General features: G+C 29.3%; 1 protein-coding gene and 1 non-coding gene across 2 annotated transcripts in view; one reads left to right on the forward strand and one right to left on the reverse strand.

Annotated features, from left to right (window-relative positions):
* The window catches only part of LOC111634795 (multiple PDZ domain protein-like), a 194,199-nt gene that overhangs the window by 38,617 nt on the left and 130,332 nt on the right, over positions 1–25,250 (forward strand). Inside the window, exon 3 of the mRNA XM_023379630.1 lies at positions 13,332–13,466. Within this exon, the coding sequence (XP_023235398.1) occupies positions 13,332–13,466 (135 nt within the window). The remainder of the gene's footprint in view (positions 1–13,331; positions 13,467–25,250) is intronic.
* On the reverse strand, positions 24,800–24,937 carry LOC111634797. The gene has a single exon (XR_002758286.1). It is a non-coding gene; the product is annotated as a U4 spliceosomal RNA (small nuclear RNA).

Genomic DNA, 25,250 nt, shown 5'->3' on the forward strand with positions numbered 1-25,250 from the left:
TCAAGTAAACAATACATACAAGTACAGTACAGTATTTTCTGAGGAAACACTCGTACTTATTTTTTTTAACCCCATTCCCGATAACCCGGCATTTTCACAAACTCGGCCACCCTTCGGTCCACATTAGGCCGAGTTTTCGAGGTTCTACTGTATAACTTATTAACACAGGACAGTATATCAAAAAATGAAATTGTAGGTGAATACTAGAATAGCTTTGTTTAGGCTAATTTTATAAAATAAAAATGATATACTAGTCACTGTGATAATTTAGCTTTGTACTAATTGCTACATCTTTAACAGTGGGATTTTAGAAAAATGCCAATATTTACAGCCTGTTAATGAGTGATCTTTGGGCACTTTGGGATGCTACTGTTGGAAGGAAGGACAAAGCTATAGATTCAGATAAAGTTAACAAATAGGGGTAGTTGATGTGACTGCATTCCATGATGTAAACCAATTCATGATAAACACCTTGACTGCTTGCCAGTCTACTAGAGATAGGTTGGCATGCAGCCAAAATCGTAATTGTCTTCCACCCCTTCCATGACATTATAGAGAGGTGTGAAATTTATAAGTGGTCTGTTATCAATTTGTGCATAAACATCTGTGACAAGGACTATCTATCACTTGCCTGGCACTGTTTCCTCACTCTGTCACATCAATCATCACCATTGTAACTAGTGATATGCCGGATATCTGTATCCGTGGGGAAAAAAGATCCGTATCCGTTACTTATTAGCGGATCTTTAACGGATCTTTTATCTTAATGAATTTCATTACTTATATGAAATTTTAAAGATAGGTAGCAATAAAATACTAATAACTTCAATTCAAATCACTTTTTATTTCTTAAAATCACATATTTGACATATTCATATTGCAAAAATTTTATCATGCAAAATTCATTTACTATCATAAAATATTTCCATATCATACTACTAAACTTTTTTGTCGACATTGTTTTTATTTTAATTTAACTCAACACTCTCCAAAGATACAAACGTAATCTATGCTATCCCATGTCACACTAAACTATAAACAAAAACACGCGCAGTGCAAGTCAAAACACGTCACGTTACTAATGCAAAACGTCAACTATCAGTCCAAGGTCACAAGCACCAGTGTTGACTGAGTACGAAAGTGGAGATCCTTATCTGTATTCGTGGATCTAGATACTAATGATCCGTATCTGTATCCATATCCGCGGATATACATTTTTAACAATCCGGCACATAACTAATTGTCACTCAGTTCCTCACTTGTTTACTTTATTCAAATCTATCCCTTGATCCTTCCCTCTGACTACCCAACACTAGCACTCCACTTTTGACTTCTGATGCCTGAGGATGACCGGTTAACTGGGTCAAAAGCATTATCATTCTTCTAAAATCCCACTGTTAATGGTCCTTTATAAAATAAATTTAAAAGTTTTTTATAATAAGAACTTTAAAAATGGTAGTTTTCCTAAGAATTTAAATTTAGATATTAAACAATAAGTTGTTATTAACAATCTAAAAAAATTTCTGAATTGAAAAGTTTTTAAAAAATAAAATAAAACTGAAATTAGAAAAATGATGATGTTTTGTTTATATAAAATATCATTTGTTTTGTTTTGATTGTTTTGTAACATCCATAAGGATGTTACAAAATATTCAAAATTATGAGAAAATATTGGTTAAGAAATTCTTAACTAGATATTTACTTTTAATAGTATATGAAAAAATGTGCTTCGTACTATTGTTTTTTTTTTTAGATTAAATTTATTTTATACCAGATAATTTTATCATTTATACCTACATTTTTGTGATGTAAGTGAATTCTCAAATACTGTTTGAAGACAAAAAATGCAGGATATTTTTAAATAATCTTTGTTTGAAAGATATTGTAAAGAATATTATGAATACTAAAAGAAATTTTTTTAAAGTCTAGGAACTGGGCATAAAATTGAAAATTACTGCCATTTATTGTTTACAAAGTTAAATGTTAATTTAATGAAATATATAATAGAATAATAAATGTAGGTTATGATTACAATTATTGTAATTATTCATGTAAAAATATTTTACAAAGTTATATATTTTTTGAATATTCTATATTTTATGACGATAATAAAATATTACAATAATTTTAAATGATTACTAATAATAATTTATTCAACTTTTAAAAAGTACATACCAGTATTAATAAAATTCCATGAAATAGATTTTATATTATTATTATACAGTACATTACAATGAAGAATAATTTGTAAAGGTGAAACTTTGTCAAAGGTTATCATATTAAAAAGAATATTCTAAATAAATAATAAAACAATATTTAAAAATAATAAAACAAGATCACTTACAGGAATTTTAAATATCCTTATATTGAAAATAAAAAAACACTGTGTTTCATCTGTAAACAAGTCTAATTTTTTTTCTTTTAAGATTTTGTTGAAATATTCTTAAAGTAAATCATAGAAAAAATGAATGTAATATGTTTCAATATGTACAAACTATTTGTTTGCCTGTTCAAATATTCAATGACAATTTTCCTTTGAATTTTGTCTGTACTATAATATGTTGACTTGAACTCAAGTGGAATTAAGTCACCAAAGTGATTTAATTTGAATGCATTGATACAGGGACTTGACTTGCCACTTGAAAATTTTTAATTGAAAAGATTTAAACAGTAACAAGTTTTTTCCACCAAAGTGTTTTATTTGATTTTCTGTGTTTTCATTATTCAAATAATGAATTTAATGGGATTTGATGGTAGAGACAATAACAGGATATTTGTATATCCAATGATTAGATTAATACTGAAATTACTGACAGCAAGGACTTCACCAATAAATTTTTACAAAAGATAAGTATATCGTGAGATTAGTAAATCTTGTTCTTAAAAAACAGAACAGGTCATCTGCCATATTTGGCAAGATTAGTTACTAGTTGCCAAGAATAGTGCACTAATCATGTCTATTCTTAAAATGGTTGTATGCAAAGTTGCTAATCCAAGATTTAAAATAGTTGTTAATTTTGTGACTTGTGTAATTGCTTGTTGGTGAAATAGATCTAAAGGTTTTTCCAAGAAGGTCTTGAAACACAACTGAAGTGACTTGAGACGCAACTTGAAACTTGTAGCATACGACTTAAAAACAAGACTGGTGTATTGTATGTTGAATCTTTATTAAGTGTGTTTTAAAAAAGCAAAACTTTAGATGTATTTGATTTATTTGGATAATGTGCACTTTTACATTAATTTTGTGGTGTTTCGTTGCGACAAGTACAATGTCCCGCGAGCGGAAAGGTACGAAATAAATACACTTTGGATGTATTGAACACAAAGATATTTATTGTCACTTCGAAACAGGTTCGTTTCTTCCAGATCCCAACAATACAATGATCACTGTACGTACAGGCGTTAAAATTCGATCTNTAAAAAAATTTAATCGTATTAAAAGGGCAGTTTAAAAAATAACGATACATTGAAAAGAATTCGGTGAAAATATAATTTAATTAATTTGTATTTAGAGGACTGAAATAAATATCTCGAGATCTGCATTTCTTCAGATTTGTCTTTAAAATATTTTGATGATTGTTATGCTAAATTACAAGTTATACTATTTTTTTTTTTTTGATAAGTTGAGATGTAAAGTAATATTTATTTTGTTTTGGGTGATAATAGTTTTTAAATTAGTCTAAAAATTATAGCTTTTCAATGATAGATTTATTTGCGTCATCTGTTTATTCTAAAAATTCTGATGATTTTAATGTAAATTTTAGGTAAAGCTTTTTGTGATTTTTATAACTTCAAAATCTGTAAGATTAAATGAGATAAAGCTTTCCCACCGAGAAAACATATTACAATGAAGCCAACCCAGGATTTATCTGTTTCCAACATATCACTGGCTTCCGTTTTTTTCTTTAAAAAAACGTGTAATGCTGATATAAACTTTCTATAATTTCATATTTTTAATAAATATTACAAATATAGCAAAATAAATGCTTCCTTTAGTTTTTTCTATGCTATTTATACAACATTGCACAAATTCGACTTAAAAGTAAGTGCAGATGAATTTCATTAGATCATAATGATAAAATTGAAAATTATGAAAACAATGTAATGATACTAAGAATTATAGAGAAAGATCACGCAAAATGAATAATTATATAGAAAGATGACACTACAAATGGATATTTTATTATATTGTAAATTTGACAAATTAGATTTATGACATAAATATAGGCCTACTTCCATCTGTAATTATGTTGTGTTTGTTAATAAGTGCTTTCTGTTGGGGAATCGTAAAACACTTTTGTGCTCCAATGACCAACGTAAGACTTCAGAAATAATTTATTTATTTAATGATGGTACATTTTTTAGTACTATAATTTCATCAAAATAGAGAACTTGCGAATTTTAGGCATGCTATTATCTATATATAATAAAAATTGATTTTTTTTATTGTAACGTTCGTTTCTTTCAAAAAATTACGTCCTTCTTATGAATTAATTTAATACTTTAGTCTTACAAACATCGTATTTTTCTTAAGTATGTAAATGTTTCATTTTCCCAGTCTTTACTCAAATTACTTGATTCTTANCGTTCCAGAAAATTGATCAAATTGAAAACAGTTCGTTTGACTGGACGTAAAAATTCTCTAATTAGTCTGGAAACGGGGGACCTAATTCTTGCATTCTGTGAAAACAGGTAAGATTGGCTATAATGTAATTATCTTAATCTTCACTATCGTTACTTTAGCCCACAAATAAAAACCCAGCGAAGCAGGTCCTTGCAGCTACTGTTTCTATAAAAATCTGGTATTAAAAATGCTTAAAACATCCTTGAATTGAACTTATTACTTATTTTTAAAACATTTTAAGTTTAGAATCTGGTCATTCACTTCAAGCAGAAAAGTTAATCAAATTTAGATTTCATTTGAATGCTTTTAAATGCATTTTTTAAAAATCTGTTATTCATTTGAATTTTTACTGTTTTAAAGAGAAAAATATTTATGGTTTACATAAAGTCAGTAAAAAGAAAATCTTTACTGGTCTTAAAGAGCTAGCATCATAAAACATGAATGAGTATATTTTTAGCACTGTTACTGTTCTTGTATAAAAGAATTGTATTTAGTTACATTAATTGAACAGTTTTCATAATTAGTATAAAGAAATTAAGAAACCAACATTGCAGTACCAACATATTCCAACATTTTTGTAATTATACGGAATATTATAATCATTATTGTTACGATTTTTAATATATTTTTAGTTAAGTTATAATATTAGTTTTATAATTTGTGAAGCTTGAAGTTACAGATTTGTAATCAACAAATATTTACTCTGATTACACAACTTTCAAAATAAAAAGTTTTAAGGATAACACTAGACATATTTCTTTCTTTCTCTTTTTCTTGCACAAGATATATTTCTTTCTTATCAATCATTCTGATTTGCTTGCCCTCATAATACAGTACACTTTTTTCTGTTTTTATTGTTTTTTCTTGCTTTTCACATCATTATTCTATAATTTATTCTCTTATCTAATAACTATCCTTTATTGTCACTGTCCTAATAATTTTTCTTCCTAGTAGTGGCCTGGGACATAACATATGTTGAAAGTATTGGCAAACCAATGAAGTCAATTCCAGGTCTCTTTATTTCAAGGCTGATCAAGAAGGTGGCCTAACAAAGGCAGATAGAGTGAGTACCATTTTCCAAAGTTGCATGTTCTTGGTGTTTAAAAGCATGAAACATGGCAGTTTCAAATGATGTTCCAGATTCAGAATGAAGCTATTTCTACTAAGAGAAAGATCAAGTTTTCTCCAGCTTATTAGAATCCAATGTTGGACCTCAATGACTTTTTTGAACTTATTTTCAATCCTTTTTTTTATTTGCTTTTTAAATTGGCTATTGCTTCTATTTTTTGTTTATGGCATGTGTTTTATTCATCATTTCTCATAATTTTTCTTCTTTTTCAAAGACAAAACACAAGCATTACAATATTCATTTACATTGTACTAAAGTTAATAACAATTATTCTTTTACTCTTAAATAATCCCAAATTCTTAGACTATTTTCTTAATTCATGATAATAGTTTCAAACTGAGTTATCTATGAAAATATAAATATTCATATTAAAAATAAGGAAATATTTAAAGTAACTTTTTCATAATAGGAAAATTTTGTATTTTAAATTGTAATTGATTTGTAAAGTTATAATGAAAATTCTCACTCAAGTAACAATAAATATACTAATTTGATATCTTTTTATATTAAAAAATTATTTTTATATATGTCTACTGTATAAAAGACTTTTTACAGATTATTTTTCTAATTTGAAAAATTAGATTATTTAGTTTGTTGTTAAAAATAATTAGAAAATAGTCATCTTTATTTGAATATGTAAATTCAAGTATTAAAGTATAATTACAATTCGTGTGTTTTTGTTTTAAAGTTTTGGAATCTAACCAGTGGTGAAGTCCCTAAGAGGTCTACCCTTCCTAAATGTTAAACTTTATCTTTAATTGAGCACATTGAATAGACCAAGAAAACTTGCAAATCAAGGTTTTCATACTTTTCTGACCAACAAATGGCATGTGTGAAATCTGAGGCTAATCTTCAATAGCCTCATGTTTTGCATGCAGATTTCACATACCTGACTAATGGAAAAAGGGGCATAATAAACAGCATTCAATAGAAATGAGGTTAGCTTCATCTATAAATGAAATTCTGTATGTTTGTATAATGGGGCATGTTACAATGTTTCCAATGAAATGATAGAACATTTGTGTGATATTTTAATATCAAAAATTAATAAATAAGAAGGATAAGATATCAAAATTATTTGCAGATACATTTAACAGGTTTTTGACTCAACGGGTTTATAAATATTTTTAATAAACAAAGGTTTAGTTGGAAAAATTTGCAAGTTTTTTCATTTACTAATAAAATGTGTAAAATGTTGTTCCATTTATTATTTTTTTAGGTTTAATTATTTAGTATTGGAATCAATATTTCAATTACTAAATAGTATTTAAAATTTTGATGTCCAATTAATTACAGTTATTAAATTTGATTAAAGGGTACTTTTTGGTTAATGGGATGCCAGAAGGCTATCGTGTTTAACAATTTATCCCATGTGACCATGCTTCAAATAGCCCATTTGACTGTTCATGGATTACTTGATGTTATGGTTTTAGAGGGTGTGTGAGCTTGCCCCTGCCATTCACTGATATGCAAGCAATAGTGAGCAACAAGATGCATGTCTACATGTAAAACATGTAGAAAAGGCAGTATATACTGATACGTGTTAAAAACTGATCTTTGGAGATGAATATCTCGCAAAGTCAACAATTCTGGAGTGGTGTGAAACTCTTCATTCAGAGCTTGAATCTTACCTGTTGCTGTACATATCAGCTGACGTTAACCGAAAAGTACCAATGAAAGTGTAAAAATAAACAATGGGAAAAACTAGGATTAGTTTCTCCTTCTATTTATTTATTTTAGTCATTACTATTTGTTAATTATTATTTGCTTAATGAAATACTTAGCTCAGTACTGGACATTATAAAAAGTTATGTGCAAATCTATAATATTTGTTTTATTTACTGTAAATTTTTCATGAAGGATCATATCCATCACATTTTTGGCTTTACCTATATTTCAAGCAAATTTCTTGCATAAAAATTCAAAATGTCAAAATAAGGTATTAATATTTTTGAAGATTTGGTGATTATTTCACTGCTTTATTGGATGACATTAAATAAAAGATAAAATATTCCCAAATACCAAATTTTTACTAAAAATCCCAAATACTTGCAAATGTTTTAATTCATCACCAGGAAAATCTCAGAAGAAGGATTTACAATATTAGGACAAGTTTTCATGAAATTAATATTCTAAAATTTTTCCCGATGAACTGAAAGGTTTTTGTGAACATTTCTATTTTATTGTCTTAATAAAACAGTGAAATAAATAATTAAAAAAATTGATGTGTGGAACTTATTTGCAGAAAAAATTTGACTGTAAGTTATGTTCTGATTTAATTCTGAATTTAATATAGGAAACAGTATATAACAGCATTGAATAATTTGCATTTACAGTAGTATTTCTTTAAAGTACACCATAAATATGTCCTCACAGTCCCAAAAAATATTAACCACGATCTTCTTAGTTGATGGTAATACTTTAGCCTTTTTATGGGTCTTCACCCTCTCATGGTCTTCACCACTCCATTGATTCCATTTTAGAAAAGGAGTCATAATGAAGGATCGTAGTTTCATCCCATGTAATGACAGACTTCAAAAAATCAACTCCACCTGCTTTGTAAAGGTCCAAAGTTGACTGCACATTTTCTACATGATGTTGCTGTTGGACAGAAGAAAGAAGTTTGGGAACTATCTTGTGCTGACTTTGCTCATGCCTAAATGCTCATGAAGTATATGCTGAACACTCATATCTAATATGTCATTATTGCTATTTCTTTCACTTTCAGGCTGTGATCTGAAAGAGCCAGTGCCACCACACCAATTTTTTTTTTTCTGAGGTTACTGCAGCTACTGGTCAACCAGACTTTGCATCACCTTCAAAGGATTCTTGTTCTAATCAAAAACATTTAACCCATTCTTTGACCAGTGCTGGCCCGAGGCAAGTTTTAGGATGGAGCGAGATCCTATTATGGTGTCCCCCCTTGGTTGCCCTTAATTTATACCCTTTAATTTTCTTTACCACTGAGGCGCCTCCTAGGACATCACCTGGAGTGGCTGCTCCGTTCAACCTGTGGTAGTCCGGCTCTGTCTTTGACAGTGATATATGATGGCAAAGTTTCTCCATACATATGATCTAGGTGTTGCTTGATTTCCATGGGTGCTTGGACTTCTTTTGTAAGAAACTTGATGACTGCCTGATACTCTAGTTTAAAATTTGCTGCCATGTCATATACAGAAGTCCACTATAAATCATCTTTTAGTACTATAGGCACTAAATTTACATCAAACACTAATAAGACATTAATCTTTTATATACTTAATTAATTAACAATGCCTTACTGTCCTTATATCTAATTTTATCTTTAACTATCTACTCGGACATTGCTTATTAGTAGGACGTTACACTGGTGTTTAATATTTGATACAAAATTGATATCAATAGTTAGATCAGAAAAAATAAAGGATTTATTTTTTCTGATCTAACTGTCATTTTGTATCAAATATTAAACACCAGTGTAACGTCCTACTAATAAGCAATGTCCAAGTAGACAGTTAAAGATAAAAACTTTTGTATACTTGTCTAACCTACTGGACACGACTTTCAGTCATGCACAGTAGGTTAGGTTGTAAACTTATGGCACTTCCTTCATAAAAAATAATGCTAAGTAATTAGATGATTTCAATATAATATTATAATTGTTATTAATATCTTTTGTTAATATTGCACTTACAATGAGATTTTAACAAATTTAGCTAGAAGTATTTATGGATACAAAAAACTTTCAAGGTCATTTCATTTTTTACTATACTTGTGTCTACCACCTTTTCCATGGAAATGGAGGTGTGGCATGATGCCATTTATTCATGTATAGTTTTTAAATTGTTATTTTCATTTTCTATCACCTACCTTTCCTAGCCTATCAATTTCCCTTTTGTTCTTGATTTTCCTTTATTACCGAGTTCGAGAACTTTCCACCTTTGCCCTACTTCCATGGGTGTGAGTGTTAGACAATAGAGTGGAGAAGGCCCTAAGGGCAAATATCAGTCAGCACTTTTTGGTCAATATATATACTTTTTGTCAAAATAATAGTCAGCACTTTTTGGTCAAGTTCCCAAGGAAGGCAGACGTGCAGAGGGCGAGCTCTGGGTTTGAGTGGTATCTGAAGTGAAAGGTACGACAGCTAAGATATACGGTCGGTACAGAAAGCGCCGGTGAGTCTTGAGAGTCAAAACAGGATATCTCTCTTAGAAGACCAAAAGAAAAGAGAACTAGTAACAACTAAGAAGGAAAATAGATATACCAGTGAAATCCAGGAGAACTGCAAAGATATATTTGGATGGTTTCATCATGAAATGTGAAGTGATGGGTACCCTTTTTTAAAGACTTCTTTCTTCATAAATCTATCTCTCTCAATCTAACATCTCTACCCTCTTTTAGTATTAATTAGAGTAAAAATAGTTTGTAAGGTAGTTTTAAGCACAACTGATCTTTGTATATATTTTTGTGATTTGAACCCTATGTGTGTGGATCCTGAAAAGTGGTTGAGAATATCCTTTTGTGTAAGCATCTTGATTGTACTTATCTATTGCATAAAAGTATTCACAAACAATGCACCAGAGTTGGGACCTGATCTTTTTTTTTTTTTTTGTGTTCATACGGTATAAAATAAAGTTTTGTTCTTTATGTTATACCTGTTTTTTATTCTCGTTGCGCTGAACACTGCAGAGGCTTTGTTTTACAACTTTACTTATGTTGGGGATGGAAAAAAGGACAGAAAGAGTAGACAGTGTCATGGAGAAAGTTATATTTGTCTTTTCCAGAGGGTGGAAAACTTATAACATGCCTGTCAAAGTGGCCTAGGTAGGAGAAATCATCTGGTACTGTACAGTACATAATGTATCATATGATTTTGATTTATCATCTGTCTTTTTCAATCATCCTTTAGGTTTCTCCCCTAATCATCCTTTTTTCAATCAGCTTCTTTACATTTATTCAAATTAAAACACATTCATTTAATTTTTTAAAATATTATTATTCAAAGTTTAAAAAGCATGTTTAAACATTTTTAAAGGTAAGTACAGTATGCTTACTATATGGCATGTGCACTCAAAAAGGTTTGCCATCCCTGGTGTTTTGTTTGTGTATGTGATTTTTAGAGGAATTCCTACCAGAATGAGAACTGAGTTTATTAAAAAAAAAAAAAAAAAGGAAAATCAGTGTTGAGCCATCACATCAGATATGAAAGAATAGTTTATTAAATGTAGCAACTCTGTGTTGTAGTGGACTTAGTGGGTCTGCCATATTTTTTATTAATTTTTTTTGTCATATCCCATAATGCATCAGATAATCAAAATATTTGTAATATAGATAAGCAATAATTATATATTAAATATTAAAAATTCTATTTCAGCATTTCATTTTGTACTATTACTTAAAAAACAAATTTCCAAAAAGCTCTTTTTGCAATATACACAAACAATATAATATTTTCAGACAAATCAGTTAAAAGATTATTATTAGAGAAGAAATTTGAATCAAGTAAGTAATCAGTAAATTTTAATGAGAGGAATATAAGTTTCTATAATAAAATTATCATTTCTGAAATCAAATTTTCATCAAAATATTTTAATTCATTGAATAGTTAGTTATGTTGATTTTAATGATGAAACACACAAGGAGAAATTTTAAATTTTGCTATATTAATAAACTAGCAGACCCCGCCACGCGTTGTTGTGGCTCAAAATGTATCTATTATAAATGTGTAACACTTTTCCCATGGGGGGAATTTTCGAAAAATCCCTTCTTAGTGTATATTCTGTTGACGTACCCTATTAAAAGGCAAAAAACCGCATCTAAAACAGTATAAATAGAAGCAGAGTTCTTTACGGTAAGCCTTAATCCAACCCAACTCCCCCCGGTGGGGGGAATTTCGACATGTATATTATATAAAAACACGTGTGTATTCGAATGCAGCGTTGTGTCAAAATTTCAAAGGAATCGGTAGGAACAAACGAACATTACATTTTTATTTATGTAGATAGATAGAAGATGATATGCTTTAGTTCATCCTCACAGAAAAGCAAACTTAGGTCATCATACTTGTAGCGCCATCTGTTGGACATAAAAGCCTTAACCCTAGATGATATCTTTTAATTTATATGAATGTTTACTGGAATAATATACAGCCGATGTCCACCCCGAAGTTCCATTCTAAATATTGGTGAAAGAATTTTTGAAATCGGATGAGTAGTTTTGGAGATTACCCGCTACATCCAAACTTACTTACAAACATTACCTCTTTATAATATTAGTATAGATAGTTTTCCTGAACAATTTTGCATTTTATTTTATAATCAATTAATTTGGGAAAGTAGTTTTGTCCATAAACAATCAATATCAAACTTTACTCATAAAAAGAAAAAGTTTTCTTTAAATGCATAACATTTGATTGTTTATGCATGTTATAATTTCAATAAAATTTATTGTTGAAGTTTAAGAAAAATGTTAATATGGATGAAACAATATATACTGTACTTCCTTGCTTAAATCCTGGTCTTCAAATAAACCCTGAGTTGAAAAGCATGGGAAACATATTGAAGTACTGCACTGTATATTACTGTAGTTTAAAGTACACATAAGGAATTAATTAAACTAAAATTCTATATCTTCAGATTATCTAGAGTTGGACAGCATTTTCTATTCCAAGATTTACAGAAGAACTTTTTTAAATAAATTTATAAATATTGTTGAATATTGAGCATGGGAAAGTTATGATTGAATTCATAAACCAAGAGCTTATCAGCTGAAAGATAAACTTTGATTCCAATGTACCATCTCTTTCCAAAAGAGATGATAAGTTGGAATCAAAGCTTTAAACAAAAGATGGTAGTCAAGATCTTGATTCCTACGATAAAATTGAAGCAGATGTGAATGACAACTTAATAACCAAATTAGATGCTGAATTGGGTTAACTACAAAAACAACAATTATTTCAAATGTTGTAGCTTTAACTTATAAATGCAACCAAGAAATGGTTTTGATAGTTTGGAAGACATAAGAATAAATGTTCAAATGTTCTATTGACAAGTCCATTTCATATCTATTTCTACCATTTTGCATTGCCATCTCTTACCAATGTATCAAACAATGTCAGTGACATTTTTATTAGGAGATTCATTACAATCTGTTTGGAAATAGCTTATTAAATAGAATTGTTAAATAATTATTGTGTCTATTGTAATGTATTTTGCAAAATTATATAACTTGTTTTTTACTTTTTTAAGCAATTTTTTATTTGTTTACTATTTATGCTGATTAAATTTTGTTTATATATCAAATTTGTGTTAGTTTAAACTTATAATATTTGCTTTGGTGGAAATTTAAGCCTTTCTAAAATTGTTCACTTGAACTGTTTAATAATTTTTAAAAAACTGCATTCAGATGTGAACAAAATTAAACAGTTGTATAATTAGTAAAAAATGTTATGGTAAAAATATGATTCTTGTAGATCTTAAATCCAATTTATGAACAGAATAATGAGAATTATTAATGAAATAACAACAAACGTGTTAAAAATAAAAAGTTAATACACGTTTGTTATCATTTTAACATTTAAATATTTTTATTTTGTTTTAGTTGACTACAGAGTGGGCTCAGGTGGAAGCAATTGAATTAACAAATGATGGATCTGGTTTAGGATTTGGAATAATTGGTGGCAGAAGTACTGGAGTTGTTGTTAAAACAATCCTTCCTGGAAGTGTGGCAGATAGAGTAAGTTTTAATATTTAAAAATTCAATTTAAGCATATCAGTTTTCAGAAAAATTTTTCAAAAATTTATTGATGAGATTAATATAAAAAATTTTCAGAATAGTAGTAAAGGCAATACTATGACAATGTTTTCTGTCTACAAAAAAGTTTTAAATCTTTGGCAATGAATTTTGTTGAAAGTTTTCAATCAAATTACATAATAATGAAAATAAATAGAATTACAAATCAATATGTTGGTTGAATCTTATTAACAATGTATAATGGTTAATTGAATTTTGTTCTGAGTACTGAATGTTGTGCATATAATCTGTGGCAGCACATAACTTGTATAAAATTGCTAGAATGAAAACAAAACCTTCACATAACCCTCCCCTCACCATATACTTGCACTCAAAGAGAATTGTTGTTCCATAGGTATGTGTAATTGCAATTTAAAATCAGCAAATAACCCACCCAATTGCATTACCAGAACTCTTTCAAATTATTTTTTTAAACAGCTAAACTGTGGATTATATGTACAAAAATACAATAATCATTAATACAGTTCAAGCTATAATTTTTTCATCTGTATTACTGAATACAGTACATTTTTCAAAGAAATTCACATGATCAATAGTGATAAATTTGGTGTAATCTATTATATAGAAGAAATTTATTAATTTTCTTATTTGTGAAATCTCTATAAATATATCTGATACCTTAAAAAGCATTAAAAATATAAATAAATCTCTCTCAGTAAGACCTCTTATTTTGTAAAATATCTAATTTTTTTTTTATAAACTTCATATCAAAAAAAGTTTCAAAATCCAAATTCAGTTAAAGTGGAAATTAGAAATAAAAATTAGATTATTCTTTATGTACAGTACTTTTCCATTCATTAATACAAGCTTGGATTCAGTTCTTGAAATGCTTTGTTGATATCTTATGCAATGTTTCTTAACTAGGTAAAAGTTCTACATCCTTTAGAGATTGCAGATTATGTAGGACAAAAATACATACAAATCTCCCAAAAAATATTGTAAGTATTTTCATCTTGTGAACTAATTATATATTATGCAAAAGAATTATTGAAAGAGAATTCTTGGTACCTAATTTATATATAATATATATAGTATTTCATTTAAAATATATGTGAATTTCTAATTTAAATTTTTTTAAAACTAAACTATTTTACTTTTTTCCAGTTAGAAACTTTTTAATTAGTTGTTTAAGTTGACAACATTAAAAGATATATATGGACAAAGTGATTAATATGGGCATTATGAATAATGACCAACAAAATCGGGCATTATAATAAATTTCAATAAGTTATCAAATTGACCGGTCATTATGAATACTGCTATCATCTAGTCGGGCAAAGTGATGATAATACGTTGAGGAGTGATCATCCAAAATACGCTAGCCAATCAGCACTCGCATCTGAGTTGCGTGTGCATATTGCATTTAGTACCAAATTTGGCGGCGGTCGTGACTGTTTGTGCTCTCAATGGATCCCTCCTGGAGGGAACTGCCAGCAGGCTGCCAGTTGTTTAATGTCGGTAGTTATTGATTCACAATAGTTCTTGAACACATGTATCAATAAGTAGTATGTATAAATAACAACTGACGTTAAACAATTGGTGGCCTGCTGGCCACTCCCCTCTGGGAAGATTCCATCGGGAGCACAAACAGTTGCAACTGCTGCCATGACGGTGCACATAGGTAAAATTTTACCATTTAATTAATATAGTTAATAGTACTTAGTTTTAAAAGATTACATGCTCTTTTAAAATGCTTTGAAATAATTCATAAAAAATAAATATTTCTAAATGAAATAAGTGGAGCTTTTTAATCAAATTAAAATGTCACACAATTAAAAATTTGGTACTAAACGCGATACACACTCAATGCGATACAATCGGCAACTCGGAGTGCTGATTGGCTAGTGTCTGTCGGATGATCACTCCTCGTATTATTATCACTTTGCCCAACTAGTTGATAGCAGTATTCATAATTACTGGTCAATTTGATAAATTAATCAAAATTTATCACACTGTGTATCCTTTTTAGTCATTATTTATGTTATGAACCAAGTGATTAATCTAATGCCCGATTAATTACTTGGTCCATAACATATATATATATATATATATATAATTTTCTAAACCTTGATTCTTAGTTGAAATTAATGATACACTATAAACTTCTTGCCTAGTACATTAATTGACAATTAAGAGTGAAGAAATTCCAGTTGTCTTTTTTTCATCTGAAAAATAAGACTTATAAAATCTTTGAAATGAATCTTTTAAAACTTTTTTGTATAAACATAAATACACTACAAATTTCTTAGGAAAGAATTTGATTAGGAATAACTTAATGTCAGGAATTATAATCATAATTGTCTCTTTAAGAAATATAACTTGATGCTCTAAGAAATAAAATATTAATTGATCTGTGTATGAATAAATTTTACTAATGTATAAATACATTAGTAAAATATGTGAAAAAAATAAATTTATATACTGTAAATTTTAAATGAAAAGTCTATACAGGGTGATTATAAAACTTCTCAATATAACAATAAAGTTAATTTCAGGAAACCATAAATCCAATAAAAACAAAGTTCATTAATGGAATGAATATTTTCGACCATGTATAATGACCATCTTTGGGTTCCTGAATGGTATTAATGAATAGAACAGGAAGCATATTTGAAATTAAAAACATTCAAAATTACAAATTTACATAGCAAGTCACATGCACAACAGCATAAAATATATTAAATAAAAGATAGAAAATAGGAATAAATAATCATCAAGAAAAATATTAAATAAATACAACAATATATACAAATATTGTGAGTAAAAACACAAATATAGTAAAATGGTAAAAAAAAAAAACTACAGTATAAAACTTCAAATAATGCACTTCAAACATGTGACACAACTGCAGAATCTTTAAAGTTAATTGCAGTCCCTTACTCACTAACCTTATAAATTTTGAGTTTACAAATATTTGAGTCTTGTTGTAGCCAAAGTGTGATGTAATAGTCTTGCTCTACCAAACAAAACATTTACATCACTGTCACAGGCAAAGACCACCAAGGCAGTCTATTTTTACTGAATTTAAGGTTTTTTGATATTAATTGTAGTTAAGATGTCCAGTTTTTGGAGTTTTTTTTCATTGCAACAATAAAGTATCCACATTGTGCCACAATATGTTACTGTTGAATTAATTTAAGTATTAAAAGATACACTTACAAAACAAAAAAAAAAGTTGAAAACAGTTCATATTAAAACCCTTTAGAAAATCTGTTCTAGAATGAAATGGTTTGTATGGGTTTCTCATTCAGGAAATAATCAATTATGTGGGGTCTCTCAATTTACCTTGTTGGATAAATAACCATTGTATAATGTTATGATGAATGACCCCAGTCAGTTTTTTCATGAGACCTGACAACTTAAGTCACATATGTGGTATTTTTTAACCTTTTTTCTGTGGGCGAGTATATGACCATTTGTCTCTATAAGAAATATAACTTGAGAAAGGAGGAGACAGGCAAATCCAGACAAGCAACACCGCAAAGTTTTCATAGAGATTCGCTCCAGACAAGTAGGGCATCCACCCCCCTACCTTGCCGTTCCATTGCAGTTTCATTCTGGCCCAAATAGGCTTTAAAAAGCCGTTTTAGTGTTTACATGGCAAAAAGAAACAAATACGAGGAAGAAAAAATGCAAACTAGTGGAAATGGAAATACTCTAAATTGCAATGAAGGATGTCATCAACTTTTCATCTGGAAAAAGCAACAAACTAGAAAAACTCACACACAACTACAATAGTGGCATGCCGTGACATTAGATGATAGGGAAGCTGTGTTTCTGTAAGAAGCCGACTTCCAGGGGAAATCAGTTAATTGTGCATCAGTGATGTAGACGTCTAGGGCTATGGTCGGCAAACTCATTAGTCAACAGAGCCAAATATCAACATTACAATGATTGAGATTTCTTTTGAGAGCCAAACTATATAGGTAGGTACATTATTATTAACTTAATACATACATACATACAATCTTTAATTAATCAATAAACTTTAATTAAAATTTTAAGTCTTAATTAAACAATAGGTGCATTGAAGAAAACTTGATATCATACTTAATAATGATATTTATTGATAAAATTAAATTGTAAGTAAAGTATCCATAAAATTAAATCATGATAATGACTGACAAACACTAATGTGAAGAATGGCCTTGCATCTCTTTGGAAAGTTTGGGTAAGTCAGGTTTGTATGTTGTTTTTAATTTTAGGCACAATTCTGCTTTGTTCTTAAAATCCTGAAATAGCTCTTCTGATGCATTTATAAAACTAACTTTTTATGTATTTGCTGTCTGTATATGGTTTTCCTCTCTTAGCAATCTCTTGACTAACCACAAAACTTGCAATATTAACATTGTTGGAAAATTGCATCTAGTAATAAATACAGAACTTGATTTTCTTGACTCTTCTGAAGTTCCTCAACTGCTTTCTTCCTTGCATCACCGACAGCATATTTAGTACTAAATGACACATGTTTAGTTGTAAAGTGTCTTTCCAAATTTGACTTCTTGTTATGCACCAATTTTTCCTGACAAATAAGACAGTTCAGAAGGCCATTTAAGTTTTGAATAAAAGTGAAAGTCTCAATTCATTCAACTTTAAATTCACAATTTTCGTATTCAGTTTTTCTTTGCTTCTTCATTGTAGCCATGTCAAATAGAGCATGTTTCATTTTATAATAATAAAACCACCAACACAAAATAATTACAATTTTTAAATTGATGACAAAAATACCTGTAGGATTTTCAGCAAGACGGACAAGCACTAATTACTGTACACAATGAGACTGCTGACGGACTCAAGGACTATATACTACAAGGATAGCCAGATCCCTATTCTACAATGTTAGCTAGGAATGCAAAGTTAGTGACATCAGCACAAAACCTGACCTCTTTGTTTATGTATAGCAGTGTGTGCATGTGTTTAGTTTTCGCTTTAATATTCATCCAATTTTGTGATTATTGAAGTGATTTGTTTTAATATTTCTGTAATTGTTTATTTGACTAAGTTGTTTATAAGCTAATTTAAATAAGTCATTTAATATTTAAAGTAAAGAGCAAAGNAAACAGTTGCAACTGCTGCCATGACGGTGCACATAGGTAAAATTTTACCATTTAATTAATATAGTTAATAGTACTTAGTTTTAAAAGATTACATGCTCTTTTAAAATGCTTTGAAATAATTCATAAAAAATAAATATTTCTAAATGAAATAAGTGGAGCTTTTTAATCAAATTAAAATGTCACACAATTAAAAATTTGGTACTAAACGCGATACACACTCAATGCGATACAATCGGCAACTCGGAGTGCTGATTGGCTAGTGTCTGTCGGATGATCACTCCTCGTATTATTATCACTTTGCCCAACTAGTTGATAGCAGTATTCATAATTACTGGTCAATTTGATAAATTAATCAAAATTTATCACACTGTGTATCCTTTTTAGTCATTATTTATGTTATGAACCAAGTGATTAATCTAATGCCCGATTAATTACTTGGTCCATAACATATATATATATATATATATAATTTTCTAAACCTTGATTCTTAGTTGAAATTAATGATACACTATAAACTTCTTGCCTAGTACATTAATTGACAATTAAGAGTGAAGAAATTCCAGTTGTCTTTTTTTCATCTGAAAAATAAGACTTATAAAATCTTTGAAATGAATCTTTTAAAACTTTTTTGTATAAACATAAATACACTACAAATTTCTTAGGAAAGAATTTGATTAGGAATAACTTAATGTCAGGAATTATAATCATAATTGTCTCTTTAAGAAATATAACTTGATGCTCTAAGAAATAAAATATTAATTTTAATTAATTCAAAGTACGTTAAAATATGAAAATAATCGCGCGATATGTCCTTACACTTTAGAAAATACAAGGGAAGCGACGCTTCCACCGCTTCCAAGGACGGCATACCACTAAACTACAACCAATTCATTTTTCAAAACATTTCCTAATAGTTTTCGTTTTCGAACTTTTAAAAAATAACTGAAATTTTGTAGTTAGGAAAATTCCGAACAGTTAGCAAAACAGCTTACAGAAAAGAAAGGTCATCCTTACTTTTTAATCATTTTAATTACATTACTGTGTATACATTATATGTCACTCGATTTAATTTTTTAAAACATTTTGAAACAATTGCTTACTTAAGGCACACTAGTAAAGAATTTAAATGGAAAAACTGTAGATTCAGTGGCGTCCACACTGAGTAACACCAGAAGGGTGACACCATAATGACTACAGTAAAACTCAAATTATCTCAATTAATTGGGCCGTGTTTTTTTTTAGCAGTGTGTGCATGTGTTTAGTTTTCACTTTAATATTCATCCAATTTTGTGATTATTGAAGTGATTTGTTTTAATATTTCTGTAATTGTTTATTTGACTAAGTTGTTTATAAGCTAATTTAAATAAGTCATTTAATATTTAAAGTAAAGAGCAAAGTAGAGAGTAAATATTTGTGGCAGAGCCGTACTCAAACGGCCAAAGAGCCACAGTTTGCCAACCATGGATCTAGGGTCCATTCATATTAGTTTGTTCAATAAGCCAGTAAAAATCGTAGACTTCTCTAAGTGCATTTTTAATGTCATAATCACATTCTGAATTGCTAACCACGATATAAGGGCTAAAATTAAAAATAAAATTATAAAAAATTACATGATGAAATAAAATGTGTGGTGGATACCTGGTACAAAATATTCTTCAATTGTATGAATATACTTTTAAAGAAAATTATAATTAAATATAGCTTTGTAAAGAAACGCACATAAAAATAACATAAAATATTCTTTACTTTTTAAATCTTAAAACAATCCACTTAGTCAAATAGCTCCCTACGAGTGGGTGATGGGTGGAATCAGACAGTCCTGGTAGGTGTGCAAGTGCATGCATGCATGCGGGCTGCTAAATCTCAAGGGTGCTGATACCAGCAAAATGACTCTTTTGTTGCATCACTAGTATATCTCAAAGGATGCGACAGGGTTGTAAATTTTAAACATTTCTCACCATAGTTGTAAAAATTTAAATATGTTAAACTTAATAGATTGTCCATCATTTGTTTTCTAACTAATTTGTTTTAGGACCAGGTGTCCACAGAAATTTCTAAGATTTACAACTTTTCAGTCACTCTCATTGAACTAGAAAATTTTCTGTCTTTATTACATCTAATATTACGAAGAAATCAGTCCTCACAGTACTCGGCTAGCGATTGGTTCAGTTAAGCTTTTAAGTTAAGTAAGTCTGGCTTTTTCAGCAGATTTTTATTTATGTCCCTAATTCCCTAATCTCTTAATTATTTAACTACTTCTTAAGTAGAAATAAGTTGAAACCGGTTACTTTGTACTGTACTTGAATATTTGTAGTCTGGGGAAAGAAGTGGAAAGACAAATTTTTAATACAACGGATATATAACTGTAAATCGTAAATTTAAGGAAAATAAATTGAGCGTTTTTTTTTATCTTGTGCATCTCATTTACAACGTGTACAAGAATTCTACACGTTTTTTTCTGCATCCCCGTATAGATGGAACATACTAAATCGTAATATCCCTAGTTTAACATTGAAATCTATGAACTATACAAGATGGGAGAGCAGCAGAATAAAAGAATAAATATATCAAATATTTTAATGGATTTTTTTAAAACTCCTATTAACTGTACAGAACTATCATAAAAACATACCAGTAAACGCCTGTCGGTTGGGTTATGTTATAAATCTACTCGTGATCTAGCACGCACTAACAGTCCAGGGGCCGTATTCTGGTTACTGTCTCTGGTCTCACGTCTCTCGTCTGTCGCAAGCCGGTCGCTGATTGGCTAATCATTTGGATTAGCCAATCAGTGACCGGCTTGTGAGAGACGAGAGACCAGATACAGTGACCAGAACTGGTCCCGGATGGAATTTTTGGAAGCGTTTTACGATATTTTGGTGTGTAGCATCCACCAGCTAAACTGCTTGAGCTTGGTGCTCTGTAAAGCGCATGCACGAATGTTTGGCTGCTATACACCATTCAGATATTTTCGCCGTGGAAGGTGTCCCGTATTCGACATTACAGCGCTTCCATTCCGTCACTGATATTCGAATATACAATAGCAATCTTATCATTTTTTTCACATGTAATATAGAAATTTGTAATAAGATACATAATGCGGTTATAATAAAATATTAATTTTAATTAATTCAAAGTACGTTAAAATATGAAAATAATCGCGCGATATGTCCTTACACTTTAGAAAATACAAGGGAAGCGACGCTTCCACCGCTTCCAAGGACGGCATACCACTAAACTACAACCAATTCATTTTTCAAAACATTTCCTAATAGTTTTCGTTTTCGAACTTAAAAAATAACTGAAATTTTGTAGTTAGGAAAATTCCGAACAGTTAGCAAAACAGCTTACAGAAAAGAAAGGTCATCCTTACTTTTTAATCATTTTAATTACATTACTGTGTATACATTATATGTCACTCGATTTAATTTTTTAAAACATTTTGAAACAATTGCTTACTTAAGGCACACTAGTAAAGAATTTAAATGGAAAAACTGTAGATTCAGTGGCGTCCACACTGAGTAACACCAGAAGGGTGACACCATAATGACTACAGTAAAACTCAAATTATCTCAATTAATTGGGCCGTGTTTTTTTTAGCTGTCCTGAAAATTTTTTGATAGAATTCTTTAAAAAATTTTCGTTTATACAGTTTTTTCAAATAATTCTTAAAAACGTTCCATTTCCGCATTCCAATTTGGGGAAAGCAATATCCTGAAGATCGAAAACGTTAGAGTTTACAATAGAATATCCTGGAATTTCTTTTAAGGTTCAGTTGGTTGTTATTTTTACAAGTATTTGTTACGAACATACAGTAGAGCATCGATTATCCGAATCAATTGGGACGGGTTGTTCGGAAGATCGATGTTTCGGATAACAGATTATGCACGAAAAAATATATTAATTTATCCCATCTTGACATTTTTCTCCGTTGCGTGTCGCTTCGCGTTGAATTTTCGTCGATGTTAAGCCTAACGAAGACTATTGTATCGTTAAAAATTATTTTTTTATTTTGTACAAACAAAATAAATACTGTATATTGAAAAATATAAAAACAATAAAAAACTTATGAAGNTTTATACGCGTATAAGTCTTTTTAGATTTACGTATAAAGAGAATTTTATGCACAAATCTATTTCTAGTTTTTTTCGATGTGATAATTCGTAGATATGCCACCGTTAAATTTTTTTTTAATACTGATGACTCAGAAATAATTAACGAATTTAGGAAGGAATACAAACGATATCATTTAAATGTTCTAAGCCATATACTGTATATGAAATATTCTGATAAGAAAATAGAAAATTGTTGTGGAAAAATTAGAGAAAATACTTCATTTATAGGTAATTTAATGCTCGTGCTAAAATTAGAAATAATATTCATACGTATAGAAACTGCACTGTTATTGAATATGATGATTGTATATGATGATATTTTTATTACATATATTCTTATATTTAATGTGTAATATAGTGTTCTTGGAATATCAGTTATCATTGTCTCAGAGCTTAATTATCATTTTAAATTTGAAATTTTATGTTGTTTTTAGGTCTAATTTTTATCATTCAACAAAAACAATGTATTTTTATTTATCTTATTTCTACTTGATTATTTTACTTGATTATTGAAATTTTAATAAACTTTTTGAAGTAAACGCTAATTAAGATTCATTTGTGAAACATTTTGAAAAATTATGTTTTTAACATATTCGATTAGAAAAAATGGCGAAATTTATGTAGCGCATAAGCCGGAAGTCATCTAACCTACTAGACCACACACTTATCATCCTTGAAGCCTCTATTAGCGAGTGTGATACTTAATTACTTTTATGTATCGTATTAATGTATGGAATTAAAGCAATAAATCCATCGCTTAAACTTTGCATACTGTTGAGCATGATTCATGTTTTCCACTCACACACTGATCCAGTTCACTATGCTTTTCTTTGCACTGCGTATCTTTTCCCTTTCCCAGTGTTATATTTCCTCTATCAATATATATCTGATTTATTTCTTTTTATTGCCAAAATCTCTCCTTCATGATCTGTAAACCGTGCACACGAGTTTGATGCAATTTCACTTATGGTAGGAATATTTAACTTATGGTAGGAATATTTAACTTGGATTTTCCGTAGTTTTTAATTAGAATTTTAAGACCTTCCAGATAATTGGAACGAAAATAAATTTCTACGCATTAGGAATGATGTTTATTATGTAAATATGAGTTATATGGTTTAACTAAATGATGTAATTGTTCTTGCTCGTACATTTTATTACATATATTCTTATATTTAATGTGTAATATAGTGTTCTTGGAATATCAGTTATCATTGTCTCAGAGCTTAATTATCATTTTAAATTTGAAATTTTATGTTGTTTTTAGGTCTAATTTTTATCATTCAACAAAAACAATGTATTTTTATTTATCTTATTTCTGAAATGTTGCATTACTTGCTAAGTTTCTATAATATTTCGTTAGACATTTATAACAATTCAAAAATTTTCGGCTCCCTTGGAATTCGAATTTACCGCAGTGCATTGTATCTTCTGATATTGTACGTGTTGTCTCGTCCTGAATATTATAATTTGTTCGATTAATCAAATTACTAAATAATGAAGCTATATTTCCGATTTCATAACATAATAAACTACAAAATCTTTTCAATTCTTCTNCAGTAGAGCGTCGTTTATCCGAATCAATTGGGGACTGGGGTTGTTCGGATAACTTATTTTTCGGATAACCAGTTATGTACGAAAAAATATATTAATTTATCCCGTGTTGAAATTTTTCTCCGTTGCGTGTCGCTTCGCGTTGAATTTTCGTCGATGTTAAGCCTAACGAAGACTATTGTATCGTTAAAAATTATTTTTTTATTTTGTACAAACAAAATAAATATATTGAAAAATATAAAAACAATAAAAAAAATTATACTTCAGAAGTTAATTTAGTATCAAAAACGTAAAATATTTGAGTAGCCCAAGACTGCAGCGCCACAGCACTGGAGAAAATTTAAATTTGCCGACTGGAATTCTTTCGGATGATTGACTTTCGAACAATCGATGCTCTACTGTATTTCACAATTCAAGTGTGCAGTACGTAACGAATGAATAAATAATAAACGAATAGATAGAAAATAAATATGGAAAAAGATTAACCGTTTTCGTTGTGAATTTCCTAATTTTAGATTTATTATTAAGGCCTTCAAAAAGGCCACAAAAATTGCCTCCGCGGTCTTACAAAGACCTCAGGGCGGGGTATTGGTTAAAGTTTTCAACTAGCAATAATCGCACTTCAGTATAAACTTCATTAGTAACGATATCGCCTCTGCGCAAAGATGACCTTAGAACTTCTTACTTTCTCACCTCATGTAAATGCTGTCGTCGATATCACTGGTGTGTGATCTTTAAAGGTTCGTTTTATTGTCTTTTTCTATAAAACTTTTTAAATTTGTTGGAATTATTAACATTATGCCCATATTTGCAATTGAGGTTTATAGCAGTTTAAGTCTTATTTGTTAATTTTGAAATATTAACACAATGAATGACCTTTAAAACGAAAGTGGATACGTCATCGTTCGAAAAGAACGGAAAGGAATAGAAAATCGAAAGGATCCTTTGATCGACTCAAAATTTAATTAAGCGTGAAAAAT

Source organism: Centruroides sculpturatus, unplaced genomic scaffold (genome assembly GCF_000671375.1).
Source record: "Centruroides sculpturatus isolate CEXI.00-Female unplaced genomic scaffold, Cexi_2.0 scaffold790, whole genome shotgun sequence".
In the NCBI taxonomy this organism is placed as follows: Eukaryota; Metazoa; Arthropoda; class Arachnida; order Scorpiones; family Buthidae; genus Centruroides; species Centruroides sculpturatus.